Raw genomic sequence first — 23465 nt, 5'->3', positions numbered from 1 at the left:
TAAGCTTGCTGAAAACCAGTGTTTCATGCTCGAACAAAACACATTGAAGTACATCACCATTTTGTTCTAGAAAAGGTTTGAATCAAGAGATCGATAAGAAGTGAAGATCAAGTTGTGGACATATTTACGAAGGCACTTGGCAGAGCTAAATTTGAAGATTTCGAACTGCTTTTGGCGTTGTTGACAGTAGGTTTTCATTAAGAGGGAGTGTTGAAAAATAGTGAAACTGATTGTAGTAAATTGGTTAGAGCATTCACAATAGGGAGAGCCCTCCCAACGGCGCTCTCAAACATTCCTCTTACTACATCATCAGTCTACCTCATTGCCCTCCAATAGGCCTCCCATCCTCTCATAGCCCTTCCGACAACCCTCCAATTTAATTATATCTAGAGAGAAAATTTATATTCGGGAGAATGAGAGGTGTGAATAAAATGAAGTGTAATAAGTTATATATATAGAGTTGAAATAAAAAAAATCGGGAGGGCACCTGCTCGACGCGCAATAGGCTCCAACCATGCCCTTCCCTGCGGCCATCGCCGAGGGCCGTCTGACGGCACTTCACCTGCAATAGGCACCCCTATCGTGATCACTCTTATGGTTTATTCCATTTTATTCAGGATTTCTGTTTCCTATTTTAGTGGTATGTGGGAGATTCTTGGTTCTTCCAGAGCAATAAAATTGGGTTCTTGGTTCTTTATTGTTTCTCTATATTTCTTGTGATATATCGGACAGAGAGTTGGATAAGTAGTCAGAATCATTAGGAACTCAACTCACACTGATAACTAATCAACTGAGGCGCTTATATACACCAAAAATCCAAGACCATAAACGTAGCAAAAATCTTCCAACAACAACAAAAGAAAAGATTTTTTCCTAAAGATCTTCACACCCAATTATTTTTAAGAGCAAAATCATGCAACCGGAACGAAAATTCCCCTGCTGTATCTCGTTCAATCGTAATATCCTCCTGTCCTTCGCTGGCTACAGTTTCCTCCTCATCCGAGTCTTCGTCGCCGTCGTCTTCCTCTTCCACCCCCCGAGCCGCCATCTTTAGGTGCGCCTCCGTGGATGGCGGGTACAGAGGCGACGTCGACATGGCTCGGGCCCTGATGCTTCCCACGTTCGCGTTATTGGCGCTTCTGTCCCAAAGGAAAACGTGCACCAGGATCGGGACTCTGGTGTGGCGGTGCAGTGACAGTTTCTGGCTGAGGGACACCGTGTCGAAGCAGCGGATCGCGCCCGTGGCAGATACCATCCACGGCAGCACCTTCTGGTTCGAGATTCGCGACACAACCAGCAGGCGCGAGGTTCGGGATGCCTGCTTGTATAGACTGCTCAGACCCGATCGAGCTGATGGTGCGTCGTCTGCTCCCTCGATCACTGATGATATGTAGATGAATCCCTGCTCATTCAATTTTTTTGTTTTGTTTTGTTAGGGAACGCAGATAAGACGGAACACGATAAGAATATAAATATTTTTTTATTTTTTTATTTTAGTTCAGATAACTCCAAGATAGATAAGTACCTCTTGCGTCCTGCTAATAGCGAATCCAAGCTTGGTATCGGTGTCTTTGATCCTGATCTCGATGGGGATCTCCCCGGCTAGAGGGGAGAACCACAAACGAACGGCTCTCACCACACCAAGGTCCACCCCGTGGTAGTCCTCGAACCCATACAAACTAGTGTTTGCGATATTTGACAGGTCAGACAACGATCCTGCATTCACGGTTGAAGAAGCCGTGTCTCCGGATATCTGAACCAAACCAAATCAATATACCTTTCACCAATGCATCATCAATAGATCATTCATGTATATATATAGATGTGTGCCTACCTTCGTGAGAAGTGATTCCGTTTGGATATTCATGAAGACTATAGGAACTCCAGACGCCTGAGACGCGTTGATCCATGCGTGGGCTCGTGCAAGGGTGTCCTCTAGGTCGTTATAGCGTGCGCTTGCCTTGTCCGAGGATTTTGGCAAGAAGAGGACGGAATAGAAGCTGCTCGAATTCGGGATGGAGAGCATCTCCACAAGCCTCCGCTCCCACGGATACGACACGTATCCGTCCTGAAGCGGAGTCCTCTCTAGTGCACTCACCATTCTTGAGGTCCTTGAGGCTGCACAAAATTAATGCAAATCTTTCATTAACATAGAAACCTAACACTTTTACTACATTTCCAAGCACTGGTGAATTTAGATTATCTAACCTTGAAGTACTCGATTGTAAATTTTATTTATTAATTCATCTATTTATCAAAAATTCTACTCCCTCAGTTCTAGAAAGTTTCACATTTTGTTATTTCTATTCGTCCTACAAAGTTTGTCACATTTTACTTTGACCATTTTTTGCAGTGAACCAACACCACAGTATGTAAAAGTAGGATCCAATTTCCACTAACTTTTTCAATATGCTTTTCATTACATTTCATAAAACTCCGAGTGAAAATGTGAAATTATTAGAGTATGATTTTTCAGTTTACTTTGATTTCGTCCTTAAGTCAACCGTGTAGCCGAACTAAGTTGAATCTTAGAAAGTCAGAAAAAAGTAGAAGAAAATAGAACAAAGGGCAAGTGAAAGAGACTTTCACATTATAAGAAAAGGTGGATGAAGCAAGTTGAAATATAGAATGATAAACATCAAGTCAAATAATGAAGCACAAGTTGTCAAACTTTAGTCCTCGTTGATTGGTTTACACATATTCTATTAGAATTTTCTATCTACTGGTTTCCCAACTTTGCTATTTTCAATTCAATCGTCTAAAATTTTCTCTATCTACTTTTCCTACTAATCGGCAACACGAACTAAATTCTAGTTTTGCCGCAGTGGTCGTGATTCATATTCCTTGAACATGGGAGAATCATATATGATCAATTACCAAAGTCTATAACGACATCATCATTTTTGCTTCTTTATTTTTCGAACCATAAATTTCTACAAGCCACGCTACATTGTTCCCCTAGCTAATTAATTTACAATTGTGATTAATTAATTATACATATGATTTTTTAGTAATTATAATTAAAATCAGTAGCTTTAATTAAAAATAATAAACCCTAATTAGGAACTACTAAACCTTAATTAGCTATATACTAACTTATTCCCATTTGACAACTCTTTGTGGCTGTTCGCGTAGTGTGAAAGAGAATAGTAGAAACTGGATCTAACAAAAACCAGATAAAAAAACTACCACCATTTCTACATGGTATCTTTTTTATAAATAATCTATTTCCCTATGCACCACTTGACTTTAACTTAGTTGTATCTTTATAGGGTTTCTAGAAGACAGTGAGGCCACCCGCAACGCGTCTCGCGGGTGGCTCGTATCTCGTCCCGCGGAGATGAGATGGAGGCAAGACGCGTTGCAACGCCTCGTCTCGTCCCGGTCTCGCTGAGACGCCCGTCCCACCGAGACACCTCGTGGGCTGTCTCGCCACGCGCTTGCGCGACGTGGCGCGCTCCGGCGCCATGCGTGACGCCCACTCACCGACCCACGAGTGGGCTTGTGAGTCTACTTTGACGACACCGGCAAAGAATTCAGACATGTCGATGTCTGGGAGGCCGTCAAAGACGAGGAAAGGTGGGCCGGCGGTGTGCGGTCCAGCTCGGGCTCGACCTCAAAGCGCACGAAGCACACGACGGATGGTCAATACTCATGTAGTGGGGGCGGTTCGGGCAGCGCCGCACAAGAGGCTGCCTCGCAGGAGGTTGAGGGCACGACAGACGATGTCGGGGGTCCTCCCGTGTGCGCCGTGGCCGCAAGGGACCAAGGCGGCTAAGGTGGCTAGAGGGAAGAAGGTCGAGGTGAATCAAGCCAGGCGGGCTAGGGCTCGGGCTCGAACACACTATTGTCCATGTACTTGACCGCCATGATGGCGGACACTTCCCGCATGACGCCTCCACAATACCAAGCCCATCTTGCTGGAATTGAGTATATGGCAAGACAAATTGGTATTCCGCCTCTAGGTAGCTTGAGTGCACCGCCACCGCCTTCGGGAGACGATTCGCTGGCGGAGTAGTTTTTTTAATTTCTATAAAATTGTATTTTAAATTATGTTTTTTATTTAATTTACCACGAATTTAATTATGTATTTTTTTTAGGATTTTAAGTTGTATTTTTATTTTATTTAATGAAGTGTGTTTTTTATTAATTGAATTTGCTGAAAAAAATAAAAAATGAAATTGAATGAATAGTAAGTTAAGAGATTGTTAAGAGATGGATAAGAGATGGAGGGTTGCAGGTTCTGTCTCTTAGTTAAGAGATGGAGTGAAAAGTATAGTGGGGCCGATGAATAATTAAGGGATGAGACGCTTAATAGACGGATAAGAGACAACGTTGCGGATGACCTGATGAATACAACTTATAATAACTACTATATGAATGTGGCCATATGATTTCCTACACTTGTACAAAGCAACATTCAATTTCAGGAACAAAAATGTACAGGTAGAACGTAGTGTACAATTGGTGCACGCATCATTATTATCATCACCGTCATAATCATATTATTGAATTAAAAATATATAGGGAGAGTTCTGGTGCAATTTTATTAGATATTTGTGCCTATAATATATATAGGGAGAGTTCTGGTGCAATTCTATTAGATATTTGTGCCTTTTTGTTATAATGTAAAATTAGTAAAACAAAAGTATAGAAAAAAAAGTTATTAGATTGCTTGTTAGCAGAAAATGTAGTCTATTTCATTAGCAAGAAGCCAAAGAAATGAAAGTGGACTAATTAATTAATTTTAGTGAACTATCTTTTAGAATTAATATATATGTATAGCTAGCTAAAAGAAATTGATAAATATAGCATGTACAAACAAAATAAATTATTTTGTTTTTCTGTTAACCATTTGTTAAACATAGAAAAACCAAATTAGGTGAAAACATGTTGTTCAAAAAGTCTCCTAAATATCAAGCATTGAAAAGTCAACCAAAGAGATATTTAGTTTCTGACCTTGTAAATCCAAGCACTCGCTCTCCGTCCGATCGATGAACCCCACCGCGTAATTCGGGTCGTCGATCGCTCGGAGAACGTAGTGCTTCCTCCCGACGAACTGGTCCCCGGGCACTATGCAGGCCTGGAGCTCCGCCAGCTCATCGGAGCCCCGCCTGACCCGGACCCGAATTGACGTCTCCTTCTGCTTGAATGATCCGTGCAGGATTTTCTGAATTCCCGATTTTCCGTTCTTGAAGGGCGATTTGACGATCATGTTTCCGATTCTGAGCTCCTCCACTATGTCGCCGGTCTGCAGCATATCCCCGGTCCATTCGTCGGCTTTCGACGAGCCCTTCAAGCACTCGATGGAGAGGACGACCCTCGTGCTCTTGGCCGGCGACGAGCTGGTGGAGGAGAACTGAGAGCTGTCGGAGGACGACGACGAAAACGGCGGTGATCGGTCCATTGGCATATGTGCATGAGACTTTTCTTGTGTGTTGTTGTACATGTGTTTGGATTTTTTTATAGGGGATTGAAGGTTTTATTATCTCTGTTTCTTGGTGAGACGCAGAATGATTTAATAAGATGGTAGATATGGAAGTCGTTGTGTGGTTAAGGGGTTTTTGGAAATTTCATAGTAGTTTTCTTAAAATAAAAAAATTAAAGTTTCAAACCATGTAATATATATATATAAGTAATATTGCAGTTAAAGCGACATCACTAGTACTAGTTTTCTAACCGAAGGACAAGTCTAGTAGTATTGGTTAATTATTAAGACGAGTCATGCTAATGCATATTTGTTTTCTGCGCATTGAGAACACGTTGGTGGGACACGACGATAGATGATTAAGTGGTGTGTTTAAGTTATTTTCTAATAATTTGATAGGCTGATCGAGTTTGTTGATGTGTTTAATTTTCTGCACTGCACTCATTTTGGAATTGAAGGCTTCAATCCAATTCCACACTCTAATTTCATCCTGAATATAAACTTGTCTCCATGATAATCTGTTTAACAGATGAAGGGCGCATATTTATCTCAAGTTTGCCAAAAATAGACATGAAGTCCATGGGATCTTCGGGCTTCCGAGTTGAGAATATATATGGAAAATGTTTAGTTCCCTTCACCAGGAACGAGAAGTTGTCCCCGCAGGACTCGTGGGGGAATATTACCTCTTCGAGGATCTACAATAGGGATCAGGGGCGGAGCCAGGATTTCGTTGTAGGAGGGGCAAAATTATATATAGAAAAATTGTATATATTTAAGAAGGGGCATTTTGAATAAATTTTCAAGCATACGGTCTTCTTTATCATGGTTCACGATCTTGAAAGTTCTAGGGTGTATATGTACTGTATTTTTTTAAAATTAAATGAATTTTTATTTTTGAATGTATATGTTTAGTGATTAATAAATTAATAATGCAAGTAAAGTATGAGTTAGTGATATGGTTATCAATGTTTAAGAGACAAATTGATTAGAACAAGACACAAGTGATGGAAACAAATTAGATTGCCGTTGTGCCAAAACATTAATAGTATTCTACAAAAGTGCAGCTGAATACGTTGTCATTTCCTCATAATCGAGATGATGCCATGAAGAAAATCCAACATGTTACTAACAATGGCCTAACAAAAGATTAAGTCATTACATCCATCTCTTTTGAGCCCCTACTTCCTTGGATTTTATAGGAGGCCGTCTCCTGCTTCTGATCTCAGTCGTCGTCGTATTTGGACTAAATGTGTTCTTTCTCACACCTTGTTGAACCAAAGGTGAACTCTTAGCAAGATCACATTTCACGTCTCCCTTGGAGCCTTTCTGCTCACTGATTTGTTGCCTTTCCACAAGCGCTCGATTCCTGGGAATGCTGTCCGAATCTGAGGACGAAGGATCTGTCGTGCTGTCCATATCATAAACCACATTATCTGTCAATGTAGGAAGATGCTGCACATGATCTGCTGGGAAAGACTGTCTTCGGCGCCTTGTTAGACCCACCACCTACGCACGATTCGCCAAACAAACATGAAGCATATATGTTTGCCTTATAAAGAAAAATCGTGGATCTTTACCTTCTGCTCCAAAGTTACTATGTCTTTCCGGAGCTTGTTGATGATCATATTTTTACAACGAATGATGTCTTCCAACTCCATAATCCTCTGCAAAAGTTGGAGAAATTTGTTATAAAGAAAAGTAAACGATGGAATAAACACAAGCGAAACCAGTGGAAAATGTAAGTAACCTTTGAACTCAGGACTTCAGATGACCGAAGATAAGTAGACAGTTCCTTGATGGTAGCATCCTTTTCCTCACATTCTTTCTTCAAGTCGTCGATACCATCTTCTAGTGATAAACTATCCAACTGCGAGAGAAGCGCGTAAGAATATTAACTGATCACTTCTTACTCTTAAAATGGATTTAAAGGCTCGTGTATATACCTCAATATCAACAGAAGAGGTGACACTGGGAGCCCAATCAGACAAATCAGACATCCGGCGCTCATCCAGCTCAGCCTGGTTTGATATTGGCAATTTGTACTTGAACTCCTCATCCCCATTTGATCCTTTGGCTGATGTGTTGAACTTGAAAACAGAACCCCCAATTCAACAGAAATGAAAAGCAATCAACCTCTTGTCAAAAAAGGACTATCACATTATAAGATGCAAAAAACAAACCATCAGTGTATAAGATTTTACCAAAGAATCATGAGGTGTGAGGCTATGATGTTTAAGCTTACAACCACATTCCATTGTTGTTGTAGCCTCAACTTCAGGCTGATCCTTGAAATAACTCAGCTGCTCACATAGATTGTCCAGCTTTTTCTGCATGCTATAGAGCACCTGATCCTGGAATAAATTGTTTATAGCAAACAGAATTTCATTAATCAGTCAATGATAACTCATCTATCTTGGAATTATTTAACCTAGAATGAACTAAAATGTGTATTTTGATCATGTATTGTCATGCCTATCTTCCCTATCAAACAAACAAATTTATACTCCAAAGCATATACTCCTTCCCTCCACCAATACAAGACCAATTTTGGCTGGAAATGGGCTTTAAGAAATGTAGTAGTAAGTAATGGAAAATGTACAATGAAAGGTGGGTCCTACTTTTATATGGAGCATTAGTTTTATAGTAAAATGTGAGTGAAATAAAGTGAGTGGAATGTGAGGTACATTACCAAAAGTAGTAAAAAAAGCAAATGAGACATTTATTGGTGGACGAACGAAAATGACAAAATGAGATGTTTATTGGTGGACGAAGGGAGTAATTATAATTCCACTTTTATGACATTTCACACATACACTGGTAAATGAATCAAAAGAGGAAAATGCTTATAAAAAGAAGAAAAGCAGCGATGAATTGAAGTTCCAAGAAACCTAGATTGATTATATTCAATAATTACTGGCTTTTACTATAGCGCATGATTTAATGTACATCCACACATAAAACAGTTGCAAACTCAATTATTTACTTTTTCAGCCATCAATAATTCAAAAATGTATCCACTTTCATTAATAAAACTGAAAAAAAATTAAAATCAAATCCAACTAACCCTGAGTTGAACTGATTTTTTCAAATTGAAAATCTGCTCATTCTTCTTCGAATCACTGGCTGCAGCTCCGACAACGGCGACGGTCAAAAAACGTTGAGCTGGAGTGAAAAGCTCCCACGCCGCGGCCTCTTTGGCGGTGAAGGCGCCGTTTGGGTCGACAGTCTTAGCCGAGCTGGCTTCCTCGGCTCCGACTAGGCGCCCCTGGAGGGACACCCATGCCAGGCGCCGTTTCGATCTGACCGGCGCCGCCGGCAGCGTGAAGCAGCTCGAGAGGCGGCGCGGCGTGGGCGAGGCTGTGGAGGGGAATGGAGTTAATGAGACCAATGCGGGAGGAAAGCCGGCGGCGAAGCCTGATTCGCCGTCGTTCCAATCCATTAGCTTTTTCGATTTACAAAATTTTGTTTTTGGTTTGGAAAAATTGCAATTTAAGAGTGTGGATTTGGGAATAAAATTCGAATATATATGTGGGAGGGAAAGTATGAGTATTTGAAATTAAGAACAGTACAATTAAGTAGCCGTTTGTGGTTTTTGGTTTATTCTGTTTTAATTTTTGCAAAAGGATTTGCTAAGTATTGTAGTAATGAAAATTTGAAGATATTAGTTGTAGACACGCTCCAGCCTGTATGCTGTATGCATGTTAACGAATAAAAATAGAATAAAGATAAATGTAGGATTTTTCAAACAAGATTCTAGGAATGTGGTGTAGTTTTCATGACTCGTATAGTACTATGTAGTATCTGATGTAGGAAAATCCAAAATTTAAATTTGAATCCAAACTAAGACAACAACATTGGTCCGTTAGGCCATCCACAATGGGGCGCCCTAAGGCACGCCACGTCATCAGTTTTATCCTCCTACCCCCACTTGCAATGAGGTGCCCTAAGGCGCGCCCTACATGTTTTACTATTGTTTTGTTAATTAATTTAAATGTTTTCAAATATATAATGCAAACTAATTAAAAAACAGAACGAGTAACTAAAAACCGGCGAAGATTGCATTAATTACACAAAAGTTACACGATTCAAACTGGCTAATCTACGCAATTCCCAACTTCCGGCGCAGCTCATCGATCAACCCCCGGAGATATTCGGCTTCGGCGGGGTCCGTACACTTCTTGAGGGCCTTGTGCGTCTGCAACAACGTCTTCGCCATCGAGGCTATTGCCAACGACTCATACGCGGCGGCCGTCCGGCTCAGGGTCGGGATCGGGACCGGGATCAGTGATGGGGCGGCGGCGGTCGAGGATGATGTCGCCGCCGCCTTCCCCTTGGCCTTCGCAGCCTTGACGCCTATGGGACGCAGGGAGGACATCGGTGTGCCGGAACTCTCAATGTCCTCGTACGTCTGGTAGAGGTCCACCAGACGAGTTCCACTTTCGCTGCTCGTGTAACCACCAGCTTCGGTGGTCTTCGTGTCGCACCGGTGTGCAGAATCCCGCCTTGCAACTTCTACTTGTCCCTCAAGAGCGCCCAGATGGCCTCATGCTTGAAGTCGTCGTACAGGGACTGGTACAACAACAGCGCTTTAGCGCGCACGTCGCTCAAGCTCTCGCCGCTCCCCTACTCCCTCGAGCACTTCTCGTACTCCGCCACAAACAGGTTGACTTGCTTCTTCACCTGATCCCAGTGCTTGCGGAGCTGCTCCCGTTGGCGCTTGTACGCGCTCGGCGGCTTCGCCGCGTTGTAGCGCTCGGCCATGCGCTCCTAGTACGCCATCTGCCTCTGGTTGATCGCGAATATCGGGTCCTCCGATATATCCACCCAACACCTCGCTAATACGAGGGTTTCATCCGGCTGGTAGTTCGTATGGCCGGGGGCGTACTCTTCACAATTGCTCGGAGGTGGCAACTTTTCAGCGCGGTGCCGGATCCACTTCTTTTTGGCGGGGCGGAAGCGGCGGCGGATGGGGTGGCGTCGGCGGCGCGGCGGGAGGGGGCGACGGGTCCGTTTGGAGACGGCTCCATGTCATCCAAACCGTACGATTCCATACAGAATTTGGGATCGTACTGCGTGTTGGCGTCGAGCGGTCGATATTCGTCGGGTTCTGTACCCGGCCAATGCGCCTCACCAAACATCGGACTATTGGGACTTGAATCTATTTCGTAGTAAATGTGAGTTTCGAGAGTGGAATCGTGAAATGAAATGTTACAAATGAAGGTGGGGTAGGGGTATTTATTCAAAAAATCAAAACCGCGTGCCATCGTCCACGCCCATCGTCTGTCAGAGCCCACAATGGGATGCCCGATGGCGCGGACGATAGGCCATCGTCCGCGCTTCTTCAGCGGACGATGCATCGGGCGTGGGCGTAGGGCGCGGACGATGGCGGGCACCAACAATGGAGGCATCGTCCACGCCCGAGGATGATGGCCGCCATCGAGCGTGCCATCGGGCGCCCCATTTTGGGTGCCCTTAATAATAATAACTATAAGGGCATCCACAGCGAGGCGCCATATAGTCCGCCCTACAGGGCGCCCTATGCTCCACCACATCAACATTTCATCCTCATACCCCACCTGCAGTGGGATGCCCTATTGGCCGCCCTAAGCATTTTATTTATTTGAATATTTAAAACACTACAAAATTTGGAAAAAAAACTTCATTTTATTAAAAATTCAAACATTACAGTACGAAATAAAAAAACAACAAATTCTCAACGGCGGTTACGGTTCCAGACTTCTTCAATCATGTCGTTCATGAGCTGAGCATGGTCTTGTTGGTTGCGCATTGAGGCCTGTCTATATAGAACCTCATTGAAGCCCATCGGTAATCCTCGAACGTAGGGCAGGGTCGTCGTGCTGGAGCTAGATCGACCTTCATCATCGCCCCAATCGGTGACTTAAGCATGCACAAACCGACGGTTCCGGTGCTTTTTCAGGTGGCAGAGCGTAGGTGGCAGTGTATAGGCCTGAAAACTGGTCAGAAACTGTGAACTGAACCGCCGGTTCAGGCGGTAAACCGGCCGAATTTGAAATTTGAATTTTTTTAATTTCTTCCAATTTTACTCCTATAAATACTCCACTCCCCCCATCATTTTTACTCACCTCATTCTTGTGTTAACAAGGATTTCCTTCTCAATCTTCATTTCTCTATTCTCTCATCATTCTCTCTAATTGCTCAAATTGTTTACTAGTTACTACTTACTACTATATTTGTTGTTGTGTTCGTAATTTACCATTTATTCAATACTCCATATTCCATTCATACTACTTTCATTTATCACTATGTCTTCTTCTCGTGGTGGACCGGGACATGGTGATCGGGGCAAAGGAATTGTCCAAGATCAAAGTAGTCGTCCCTCAAAATCAAGGAGACCTAGTCGTCGAGAGGTTATGGAAGAGGTTTCCCGAGTGGCGGCTGAACGCATGCAAGTAAGTTCTAAGAAATTATTTTTACAATTCATAATTTCATAAGATGAGTTTTTAATTTTTTTTTGTGTTCCTACTTATAACTTCAACTTATATAATATTTATAGATAGTAGAAGATCATAGGATGGTCATGCTACTCGCTGAAATGCATCAAGGTGGGGGGAGGGGCGGTGGTAGTTCCCAACAACAAGATGACAAGTACGACGTGTCTATATCTTCGGACTCGGACAACAATGATGATAGATCTCATTCTCGTATTCTGTCTAGCACCGGCGGAAATGAGGAGATGCCTCCTCCCCCTCCACCCACTAACACTACAAAAGCTTTGAAATCTGATATTTTTGTTAAACACTACAAGAAGGTCCCGGTGGTGATTCCAAGTCCTCATGATCCGCACTCTCAAGAAGAGACATCGGCGTTTCATGCATATTGTAACTATTGTGATAAAGTCTACAAATTTGCGAATGGTGGGGGATATGGCACCCTCTGTCGATATTTGGTGACAAAGCATCCGGTAGAATGTGGCACTACCTCTACCCAAACCCAACTAAACTTCCAACCCGGTGGCTCAGGTTCGTCAGGTACGCCTCTTTTAAATATGATCAAAAAACATTTGCTGACGTTATGACTAGATGGGCTGCAATGAAGCATTTTCCTTTTAATGTTTATGATGATAAAAAATTTGAGGTTACTATGCAAAGGGGTTTAAATGTAGCTATCAAAAGAGTAGGTCGAATGACCGTTCAACGATCTACCGTTAGACAATGTTTAGAGAAAAAAGTTGAATTATCACGTTATTTACTTAACTTGGGCCACAAAGAGAACATTTGCTCAGATGTATAGACTGATTGTTTTAACCGGCATTCATACATAGGTATTACGGTTCATTTCGTGGACAATAGTTAGACTTTGAACAAGCGTTTAATTGGTTTTAGAGAATTTGAGACACCACACACTGCACCCGAAATTGCTTCTTTAATTATTCAAGTTTTGAATGAGTTTCAATTATGCAATAAGATATTTTCTGTTGGTTTTGATAATGCAACTGCTAACACTGCAAGTATTAGTGATTTGATTGCGGCTTGTGCTCCGGTTATTGGAGGTAAGTATTTTCATCAAAGATGCATATGTCATATTTTAAATTTATGTGTACAAAATGCGCTTGAATTATGGGAAAAACATGTTAGTCCTATTAGAACTGCAGTTAGATTAATCCATCAAAAACCAGCTATTGGCAAAGCTTGGAAGAAATATTGCCATCAAAAGAATGTAAGATATACGAATTTTACTATGGATGTGTCTCATAGATGGAATTCGACATATGATTGTCTGAATTCTACTTTGACGCATAAAGATTCTTTATGTGATTTTTTTAGAACCTATCCCATTCATGATTTATATCTTTCGCATAGTTGTTGGGAACATAGCGTGGCTTTATTTAAATTATTGAAATATTTCAAAAATGCAATTGTTGAATTATCGGGTGTTTATTATTGCACTGTTGTTCGTGTTTTAGAGCATTGCATGTATAAATCACTTGGTTTTAAAACTGCAATGAAAAATGTTTACTCTTAACATGAATTGATGTGTGTTTTATATTATATGATTGAGAAATGGCTTAAGTATTTCAGTGAAATTCCAACGGTGTTTTTGATTGCAAAGGTCTTGGATCCAAAATAGAAATTAGCCGGTACCTCCAAGATTTTAGATTTTTATTATAACAATTTGAGTTCTATTGATCTTGGTCCACTTAAAGCATTGCAATCGGATACCAGTGACGAATTCGGAGTAGACCTCTCAGAAACATTTCAAATAAACCTCCCTAACTGGTCAATTATCCAACAAACCTTCGAGTTTAACTTGCGTGCTCTCTACACCGAATATGAAACCAAGTATAACAGTACCCACCAAGTCAAGAGACCTCCCCCTCCTCAACAACATAACTTTGGCTTCGCATTTCAAGCCGATTATGATGACCTCGACGCGCAATCCCAATTAGCCGACCTATACAGCTACAGCACCGGCGGAAGGTCCTCAGGTATGGTGATGAAGGTCCTACTCCTCCCACCCAAATCGACGTCCTCGATTGGTGGGGAACACACGAGAAAGATTTTCCCATACTTGCCACAATGGCCAAGGAGATTTTTTCTGTTCCGGCTTCTACTGTCGCCGTCGAGTCCGCTTTTAGTGTTGGCTCGCGTGTGTTGGATGAATCAAGAAGTAAGCTCTCCACGAAAAATATGGAAGCTGTGATGTTACTTGATGATTGGGCCAAAGCTGACGTCAGAGAACAAGAAAATGATTGGGATGATCGTCAGGAGGGATCACGAGAAGAATTCACCGGGGATGAATCGTAGGCCAACCGTCAACCGCCGGCCAAGCCAAATAGGTAAGTAAGGTAAGAGAACTACGTGGGCTTTGATTCCCTAATGCAAATGAGCATTGGGGATACGTAGGCACCTCAACTTAAATTTTAAATTTAAGTTGAGCTCACGTCCTTTTTCCTTTATTTCTTTTTTTCCCATTTATTTCTACTTTAAAAATATGCAAATACAATTAAATAATTATATTTGTATATACTCTAGTCGATGAAATAGATTTTTCTATAAGGCTAAATCCGGGAACTTTTGACAATTCTACTATAATTGTTGATTGTTAGACTAAACTCAACATTTAAAGTTGAATTGCTAAAGGTGTCCTCAATTTAGTTATGTAGAAAGATCTCCTTCGCTGCCTAAGAGTATATATACTTATTAAATTATTGTTCAGAACTTCTAAGTCTTTTTTGTAATTTGTAATTAGCTTCGTTGTTGACTAGTAGTCTCGTTGTATTTAAATTTTTGTTTAAGACTTCAAGACCTCAAGGTTTTTGTGATTTGTAATTGTTGTAACTTGTAATCTCAATAAAATTGCAACATTCATCGTGTTTTTTTGAATTTTATTTCCGCACATTTCATAGATAAACAAATAAAAAAATGCAAATTTTTTTTTTGACAAACCGCCGAATCGGCCCGGAACCGGCGGTTCAGGCCAAAAACCAGCGGTTTTGAACCGCCCCGTAAACTGGCGGTTTTTTGAACCGAAACCGCCGGGACCCTTGGCGGGCCGTACCGGTTCATGGGGATGATGAACCGTGAACCGCCGGTTCATGAACCGGAATCGGCGGTTCCGACCCGTGTGCATGCCTACGGTGACTCTTCCACCTTCGTGTTCGACTATCATGTTATGCAAGATGATGCATGCATACATGACATTGGCGATGACGTCCTTGTACCAGAACCGTGCCGGACCCTTCACTATTGCCCACCGCGCGTGTAGCACACCAAATGCCCTCTCCACATCCTTCCGTGCAGCCTCCTGCTTTTGCGCGAATAAAATTCTCTTCTCACCCATTGGGCAGCTGATCGACTTCAAAAAAATAGGCTACCTCGGGTATATGCCATCGGCCAAGTAGTACCCCATATGATATTGGCGTCCGGTGGCAGTGAAGTCGATGGTCGGACCGTTGCCATTGCAATGCTCGGTGAAGAGGTGGGATGAGTTGAGGGCGTTGATGTCGTTGTTCGACCCCGCTACACCGAAGTAAGCATGTCAGATCCAAATTGAGAAAGTGAGAGATGAGAGAGAATTATTGGTGTGGGAAACGGAAGAGAAATGTGGGTTTAAATAGATAAAATTTTCGAAAAAAATTTAAAAAAAGGAAAATACGTTGCATCGTCCGCGTGACCCGCAGTGGGGCGGACGATGCGTGTTCCGACGCCATCATCCGCGGACGATGTATAGGGCGCGGACGATACATCCGGCATCGTTCGCATAGCTATAGTGGCGGATGATAGCCCGCCCGATGTATCGGGCGGACTATCGTCCGCCCCACTGTGGATGCTCTAAAAGCATCCACTATAGGGGCGGCGCGCCGGCCGCCCCCGAACCGCCGTCGACGCTCCTAATTATAGCGTGGGAAGCGTCCGCCTCGGGGTGGACGCATTTTTTGGGCGAGAAGGTGCCGAGGATGCGCCGGTCAATGGCGCGCCGACAGAGGCCGAACACTTTTTTTTCGAAAATTTAATTATAAATACCACTCTTCCACACACATCTTCACACACACTTCACACTCCATCCATTCATCCACTCTCAAAATTTTCACTCTCTAAAAATGCACGGTGGAAACGACGAATCACCCGGCTCTGACGAATCGGGATATGACGAATATCCTCTTTCCCAGCCGTGGGGATCGAGTCAAATTCCCCCTATTCAAAGGAATATGGGTCGCTCGGCATTTGGAGATTACAGACCTAGCATGGACGCTCTTAACCAACCGCAACCGGAGAACCCTTTCCAATCCAGCCAATCTCCTTTCACCGATGCAGATAGATTCGCACTAGAGCAGACGAATATTTGGTCCCAATACTTTTTTTTAATTATTTACATTTCGATCATTTTAATTATAATTGAATTAAAATATAAAAAAATAAAATAAAATGAAAAGTGATTAAAAAAGTGTTCACTATTGCTGCATTATTAAATTTAACGAAACTATAGTAACTATTAATTCTGAATAAATTAATTTGTAAGCCACTAGATCCAAACTAAAATTTTAAGTACATTCAAATTAATATTAACTACATTTTTAAATCCCAATTAAAAATTTAAGTGACTTCAATTCAATCAATATTAATTACATTTATAGATCATTACTTTATTTAATATTTGTAGACTTCCGCACCATTTTTGTGTGCGAAATTCGAGTTCACAAAGTGAATGATTTGATTGGATCTTTGAAAAAGAATATGAGATCTTATTGAAATTGAATCTATTATTGCCATTCAAGGGAGCTATATGTGAAGCAAGTTCTTATTTATAACTAGGGATGTCAATCGGGCTAACCCGTTCGGCTATTCGGGTTATGAATTTTTCGAGTCATAAATGTTCGATCCTAACCCTAACCCACCGGGTATTCGGGCTTAAAAACTTTCAAAAATAATATCTTGTAATCAAATTTTCCTCAACAAAATGATTTTAAATTTTAGTTATTTTTTTCTTCTTAGTGTTAGAATCATATAAAATCTTCAAATTTTTCATAGTTTTCCTCAATAATAGTTGGAGAGAAACATTTCATCTCGATCAACTATAATCTAAGTAAAGATAAATCACAATTAAATTAATTAATTTCAATTCAAGCTTGTGTTCGTGTAATTATTTTGACATTTTTCATAATTAATTCTTTATGAAAATTAAAAATCATATCTTACATGAATCATTATTAAAATGATAACTAGTACTCCCTCTGTCCCTCTTTAGCTGAGTCATACTCTCTCCGTCCCCAAAGAGTATGAACTTTGGGTTCGACACGAGTTTTAATATATAAGGGGAAAAGTAAGAGAGATGGAGAGAAATGGTAGTGGAAATAATGTTAGTGGAGGGTGGGGTCCATATTATTATAATGATATAAGTGTTAATGGTAATGGTATAAGTTGTAAATAAAATTATATGTAGGGGTAGTAGTTGTTTGAATTTTTCAAAATTAGAAAGTTCATACTCTTTAGGGACGGACGAAAAAAGAAATAGTTCATACTGTTTGGGGATGGAGGGAGTATTCTTTTTTTGGTTGTCCCAGTGTAGCTGAGTCATTTCCTATTTTGGTAAAAGCACCAACTTTTCTTCTCTCTTACTTTACTCTCGCTTACTCTATTCTCTCTTCATCTCCCTACCTTTTTCCTTTCCTACTTTATTCTTCCTTCACTTAACTCACTTTTAACACAATTTCTTAAATCTCGTGCCGAAAAGAAACGCCTCGACTACAGAGAGACGGAGGGAGTATATTGAGATTTTGATGGGTTAATTCTTAATTCTGTATTGATTTGCTTTGGTGGTAGTAAGACAGTAGTGGCAGAAGATGGGACGATGGAATAATGAGTTGAGGTGGGAACTTGAAAGTTGATAGTGTGGAATCGACTGGACCAGTGTAGTAGAATGTAGATTGAAGTTATAACAAACGAACACGTTGTACCTATATTAGAGCATCAGCAATGGCGGACGTCCACGCAGAATTCCCACCGGCGTGCGGGAATTCCGTGGCGGACGTCCGCCATTGTGCGTCCCTTCTACGGATAAGGAATTCCGCGAAGGAATTCGCAGTTCCGCGGAATTCGGTGGGGAATTCCGTGCGGACGTCAGCCATTGCATTGACGCCTGCGGAATTCTGCGCAGAATTCTCGTTTAATGCATTAAATGTTTTTTTTCGGTTCCTATATATACATCATCGCCGACATCATGTACGCCTGAAGTATTTTTGTCAGGGCGTTAGAGAGGTATTCGATGATAGGTATCTTCGGAAGCCTACCCCCGAAGATTGTCAGGCTCTGCTGGATATGCACGGGAATCAACATGGGTTTCCGGGGATGTTAGGCAGCATAGATTGTATGCACTGGGAAAGGAAGAATTGCCCCGCTGCCTGGAAAGGGATGTACACTACTGGTTTCAAGGCCAAGAATCCCACGATGATCCTTGAAGCGGTAGCTGACTACCGCCTGTGGATTTGGCATGTCTATTTTGGAGTATCCGGGTCGAACAACGACATCAACGTCTTCTAGTCGTCGCCCCTTTTTCAACGACCAGTGCATGGGCGTTGGTCCGGCCATCAACTTCGTCGCCAACAGCAACCAACACAACATGGGCTATTATTTGGCGGATGGGATATACCCTATGTGGCCCGTCTTTGTGAAGACGATCAGGTGCCCAGCAGATGAAAAGAATATATATTTTGCGGGTCGCCAGGAGGCAACACGCAAGGATGTGGAGCGGGCATTCGGGGTGCTACAGGCTCAATGGGCGGCAGTGAAGGGTCCCGCACTGCTGTGGTATGTTAACAACATCGCCGACATCATGTACGCATGTATTATCATGCACAACATGATTGTCGAAAATGAAGGTCCAGCACAGACTGATTGGACCAACGATGACGCGGATGCTGCGGGTCCCAGCCACCGTGGCCACTGGCAATGTCCGCATGGGGATACCCCACGACGATGTCGATCGAGTCCGTACATTCACCGACATGCGCCAAAAACAAGCCCATGTTCGACTCCAGAATGATATTATTGAAGAAGTATGGCAGCGGAGGGGTCGTCGTTGATGTGGGGGTGGGCATTATTGAAATGTATTTTTTAATTTGGTGAAATGTACTTTTCTTTTTTTTATTAATGAAATATTTTTCCCTATTTGTGTTAACTATTTAATTCCGTAAATTTCTTACTTCCGCAAATTGTTTAATTTGTGAATTTGTGAAATTTTTTTATTGTGGGAATTCCTTCGGGAATTCCGCGGGGAATTATGCCACTGTGCAGTGGGAATTCCGTATGACGTGGCAATGCAGTGGGAAGTCCGTATGACGTGGCAGGAGGTGTTTTTGGGAATTCCGTCGGGAATTCCGCACCACTGCTGATGCTCTTAGTCATTTATATATCGTGGCAAAAATGATCACAGGAGATGGCGTAAGAGAGGGATAGGTTCTTTTGAGTTCTCGATTAAGGTTGAATTTCATTAACATTTTATAGGTTAAGTTTTTCTTATTGAATTATTCAAGTCTAATTTACTTTTCTTGTAATTTGCATACAATTTGCACGAAAATAGGGTCTACTCTTAAACAAAGTCGCGAGTTATTCTCGTCATTATGAGTAAAAAAGTAAAAGATCATTACAAATGGTCTCTTAATTTCCACAAGAATTTATGCACTATATAAAAAAAACATTGTTTACCGACTAACACTTTCTGAGAACCTTACTTGTGCTCGGCAAACACCGAGCAGTTTTACTTGTGCTCAAAAAATTTATTCCACTGTTTGATCTGTTCAGTGTTATACCACACCGATGTCGTTCATAAATTTTGAAAAAACGTCACAACCTTTCACGATAGATGGTCAAAGCCTATCTAGGTTGTGAATTTATTTTTCTTTTGCAAGAACTAACGTAGGAACCCTCTGTGAAAACGTCACTCACAACTAGTCTACTATGCAAAAAACTTAGTCACATTTTGCTTCTCGTATATTTAAATGTAAATCAAAACATCTTATCAATGTTATAAGCAAAACACATTGATAAAAATTTTCAGTATACTAAACGCACAGCTTTCTTTCGCAAGCCACCACTATGAGTCATTTAAGTTCTCAATGAAAGCCTCAATTTTATAAACTAAACATGGGAACCCATCTCAAAATACTAGCCAGTTACAATAAAAATCTATGTAGTCTATAAACTCCACACCAATTGCTCTCACAATCGATATAGAATATTGAGTCCGTAACCATTATAGATATTTTTAATAAATATTACTCCCCACCCCCAACTAAGGTTACATACTTTCTTTAGTTTATCTTAAATAAGATGACACATTTCTATTTTTAAAAATAATAAAATAACTCTCTCTCTAATTAGTAAACTCAACCACTTTTTTCTCTAATTAAAACATCTAATTTTTTTTCTCTCTGCATGTGAATATGTGTTAGGGTTTTGTATACTAGAAATCACCTTTCGAGTGATTGCATACTGTAAACCTCTAATGGTTATTTTCCAATAAATGCAACAGATTATTTTTGTCATAATGTTGTTATGTTTTACATTTAATGGTTGTTTATTGCATATTTAAATGTATGAGCAAACGTAACAAAGTCTAAGTCTTTGTTTTAGTAGACCGGTTGTGGGCGTCGTCCAATTTAAGGTAACACGGTCAGTTCTAAACAAAGAAAAATAAGAATTTCACAACCTAGATAGGCCTAGACTACCTATCGCGAAAGGTTGCAATGTCAGTCCGATTATTTCTAAACCTTATTGAAATAAGATGACGTTGGTGTGGTATAGCACTGAATGGATCTAACAGCAAGACGAGTCTTTATGCTATCTACTGAAAGACGAGGTCTTGATAATTAATTTCTTAATCAATGTACGTTAGCATTGAGCATACGATATTGAGTATCCACTACTTTGACTTACCAAAGGTGCGGGTTTTTCGTAACCCAACGATCCAGGTATATTGGGTAGTGGTGATCATTATCTAGAGGTGCTAGGATTGCTATTATGTTGAAACGTGCGCGAAGAGAGTCTCGTTTGATAACATCCACAAGAGGAGCTCGAAACGAGGTTTTATTATTCGGAACCTAGCTAGTTGGAGTTTGATTACTCTATGAATAATAAATAAGAGTTTCTTGCTAAGTCCACTCTTGGAATTCGAAATATGTTAATTAATTAAGTCTATAGTAGACATTAATTAATTAATGGATGTTTCCATCTTAAGCGCGGGAAATAAATCAAATACAATTAAAGGAAACCCGGAATACTTGTAATTTCGGATTTGGAAGGCAGTGCAATATTACTTCTGTAGTGGCTGCTCGTAATATTTCAATATAAGCTTATATTAAATTGTGGGTTCAATTTAATTAGTAAAAAGCTAATTGGGTGAGGCCTGTTCCAGATTCTTCCTTAGATCCCTGACTGGGCCCAATATGTGACTTATATAAATAGGAGAATAAAGGAGACAGAAAAAACAACAATTTATTCATAAAATTTTTGTCCCCCTCCTTTAAGAGAAGTTTCGAAAATTGTGCTCTCCTCCGTGAGCTGAGTTATGTCTTCCATTATTCGAGTCATAGTACGTTGGTGAGATTTGCCCACACAAATATCAGCGTATAGTCCGGGACACCAGTCAGAAGATCCGAGGTCTTGTATTGAAGATCTTCACGTGGAGACGGAGCAAGCCATCATCGATTCTTGATTGAATCAACGAGGTAAATTAGCTAATTCCGTAGTAAGCATGTTTTAGGAATTTAATGTGCTAAAGCATGTTTTAATTCAAGTTATGAGCATGATACATGTGATAATTACGCGAATAGATTTTGTCTAAATAATCTGCTAAATAGATCAAATTCATGTGATCCGTTTTGTTACGCACGCTTCCGCTGCCAGCCCCTTCAGTTGGTATCAGAGCCAGTCTTTGGCTCTGATTATTTGGATTTAAATTTCGCGAAATTCATGCATGCATGTATTATTTGATTGCGAAGCATGTTCTTGGTGTTTTGTTTAATTTATTATGCATGGTGAACTCAAGAACTATCGAATCAAGAACTTGAATTACTCGATTGTACGAGACGTGCGATCGAGATAGGGATGTCGAGACAGTGGGAGCCGGGGAGCCGGGATCACGGGGCGACGCGCAGGCGAGCAAGGGCTCGCGCGCGCCGCCGGCCGAGACCGCTGGCCCCAGACGCACCTGCGTCGAGAGCGACATGGTGGCTGGCGTGGTGTGGTGGCTCGTAACTGAACCACCGAGACACTGGGCGCCGGGAGCCGCAACCCTAGGCGGAAGGCCGAGAGCGGGTGCACCTTCGTGTGCGCCGCTGGCCGAGAAGCTCGTGCCGCCGGATGGCTTGGTTGTCCGAGACGGGCGCCGAGACACTGGCCGAGAGCGGGCGCGCCACCATGCGCGCCGCTGGCCGAGAGATGTCGGTACCCGACGAGCCGAGAAGCCGCGACGGATGCGCGCCGCTGGCCGAGAGATGTCGGCACCCGAAGGGCCGAGAAGCCGCGACAGATGCTCGCCGCTGGCCGAGAGGAGCTGCGCCTCCGCGCACGTCCTGGCCGAGACGCTGGCGAACCGCGACGACCCGCTGGCCGAGACGATGGCGCGCCACCTGCGCGCCTGTCGCCGAGACGCCATGTGCATCGTGATCCAACGACGAACTCGTCGGATTTTCGTCGTTCATCGTTCGTGCGAACCTCGTACGATGAGATAACGATGAAGAATTATTTTAATGATTATTTAATTATTTTATTAAAAGATATCATTAAAATATTATTATTTAATGGAAATAAAATCTTTTTGGAAGATTTATCTAGATTTTAGGAATATTTTTATTATTATATATATCTATGGAATTAAATAATATTATTTTATTCCTAGAAGATATGGATGAGAATAATTTAATAGTTTCCTAATATTTTATCTAGATTTAAGGAATATCTTATTATTTTCTATATCTATGGAAATAAATAATATTATTTTGATTCCTCGATGATATTGATAAGAATAATATAATAGTTTCCTAATGTTTATATATCTAAGATCCTAATAAGGATAGATATGTATCAATACGTTAAATAATATAATATCTCTTCCTAATTTTGAACATGGAAATAATTTGAATTTAATTTTTCATGTCTTATTAAGAATTAAGTAATTTAATTATTTTAGATATATCTTATAGTAGACATGAATAAGAATTAAATTCTAGAACAATAATTCCTAATGGAAGATACCAATTAATAAAAGATTTAATTATCCGGTAGATTAAATACCAACAGAATTTAATTAAGCCTTCAACTGCCTCAAGGCTAAGGATAATTAAAGAAAAACCATAATCCAAATATCTAAGCTATAATTATGAACTCAACGTTTGTATATGGTCTCCATCAATTGGTCTGCAATTCATGAAGCCTTTTTCTAATATTATCGCCACCTGCTCTGTGAGGACAATAATCCTAAGAAAATAGCAAGTTCATGAGGGCGGACTTCTCAAATATAAATAGTATGAACTAGAATGTAGTTTCGAATATTATCGCCA

The 23465-nt window shown here is 41.2% G+C and overlaps 2 protein-coding genes across 2 annotated transcripts; both read right to left on the bottom strand.

Moving 5' to 3' along the window:
- Window positions 1-754: 754 nt before the first annotated feature.
- Window positions 755-6288, bottom strand: LOC121761548. The gene is made up of 4 exons (XM_042157191.1): window positions 4960-6288; window positions 1835-2118; window positions 1526-1753; window positions 755-1402 (listed from the first exon to the last, which is right to left on the bottom strand). The coding sequence occupies exons 1-4, from the start codon at window positions 5447-5449 to the stop codon at window positions 884-886; spliced, it is 1521 nt and encodes a 506-aa protein (XP_042013125.1). The 5' UTR covers window positions 5450-6288; the 3' UTR covers window positions 755-883.
- A 142-nt stretch (window positions 6289-6430) lies between these two features.
- LOC121761040 lies at window positions 6431-9031 on the bottom strand. Its single transcript, XM_042156625.1, has 6 exons — window positions 8493-9031; window positions 7630-7779; window positions 7372-7515; window positions 7176-7295; window positions 7006-7092; window positions 6431-6934 (listed from the first exon to the last, which is right to left on the bottom strand). Exons 1-6 carry the CDS (start codon window positions 8865-8867, stop codon window positions 6584-6586), a joined length of 1227 nt encoding a protein of 408 aa, XP_042012559.1. The 5' UTR covers window positions 8868-9031; the 3' UTR covers window positions 6431-6583.
- Window positions 9032-23465: the final 14434 nt, after the last annotated feature.

Source organism: Salvia splendens, chromosome 13, assembly GCF_004379255.2.
Source record: "Salvia splendens isolate huo1 chromosome 13, SspV2, whole genome shotgun sequence".
NCBI classification, from domain to species: Eukaryota; Viridiplantae; Streptophyta; class Magnoliopsida; order Lamiales; family Lamiaceae; genus Salvia; species Salvia splendens.
This window is presented reverse-complemented; position numbering and strand designations above follow the sequence as displayed.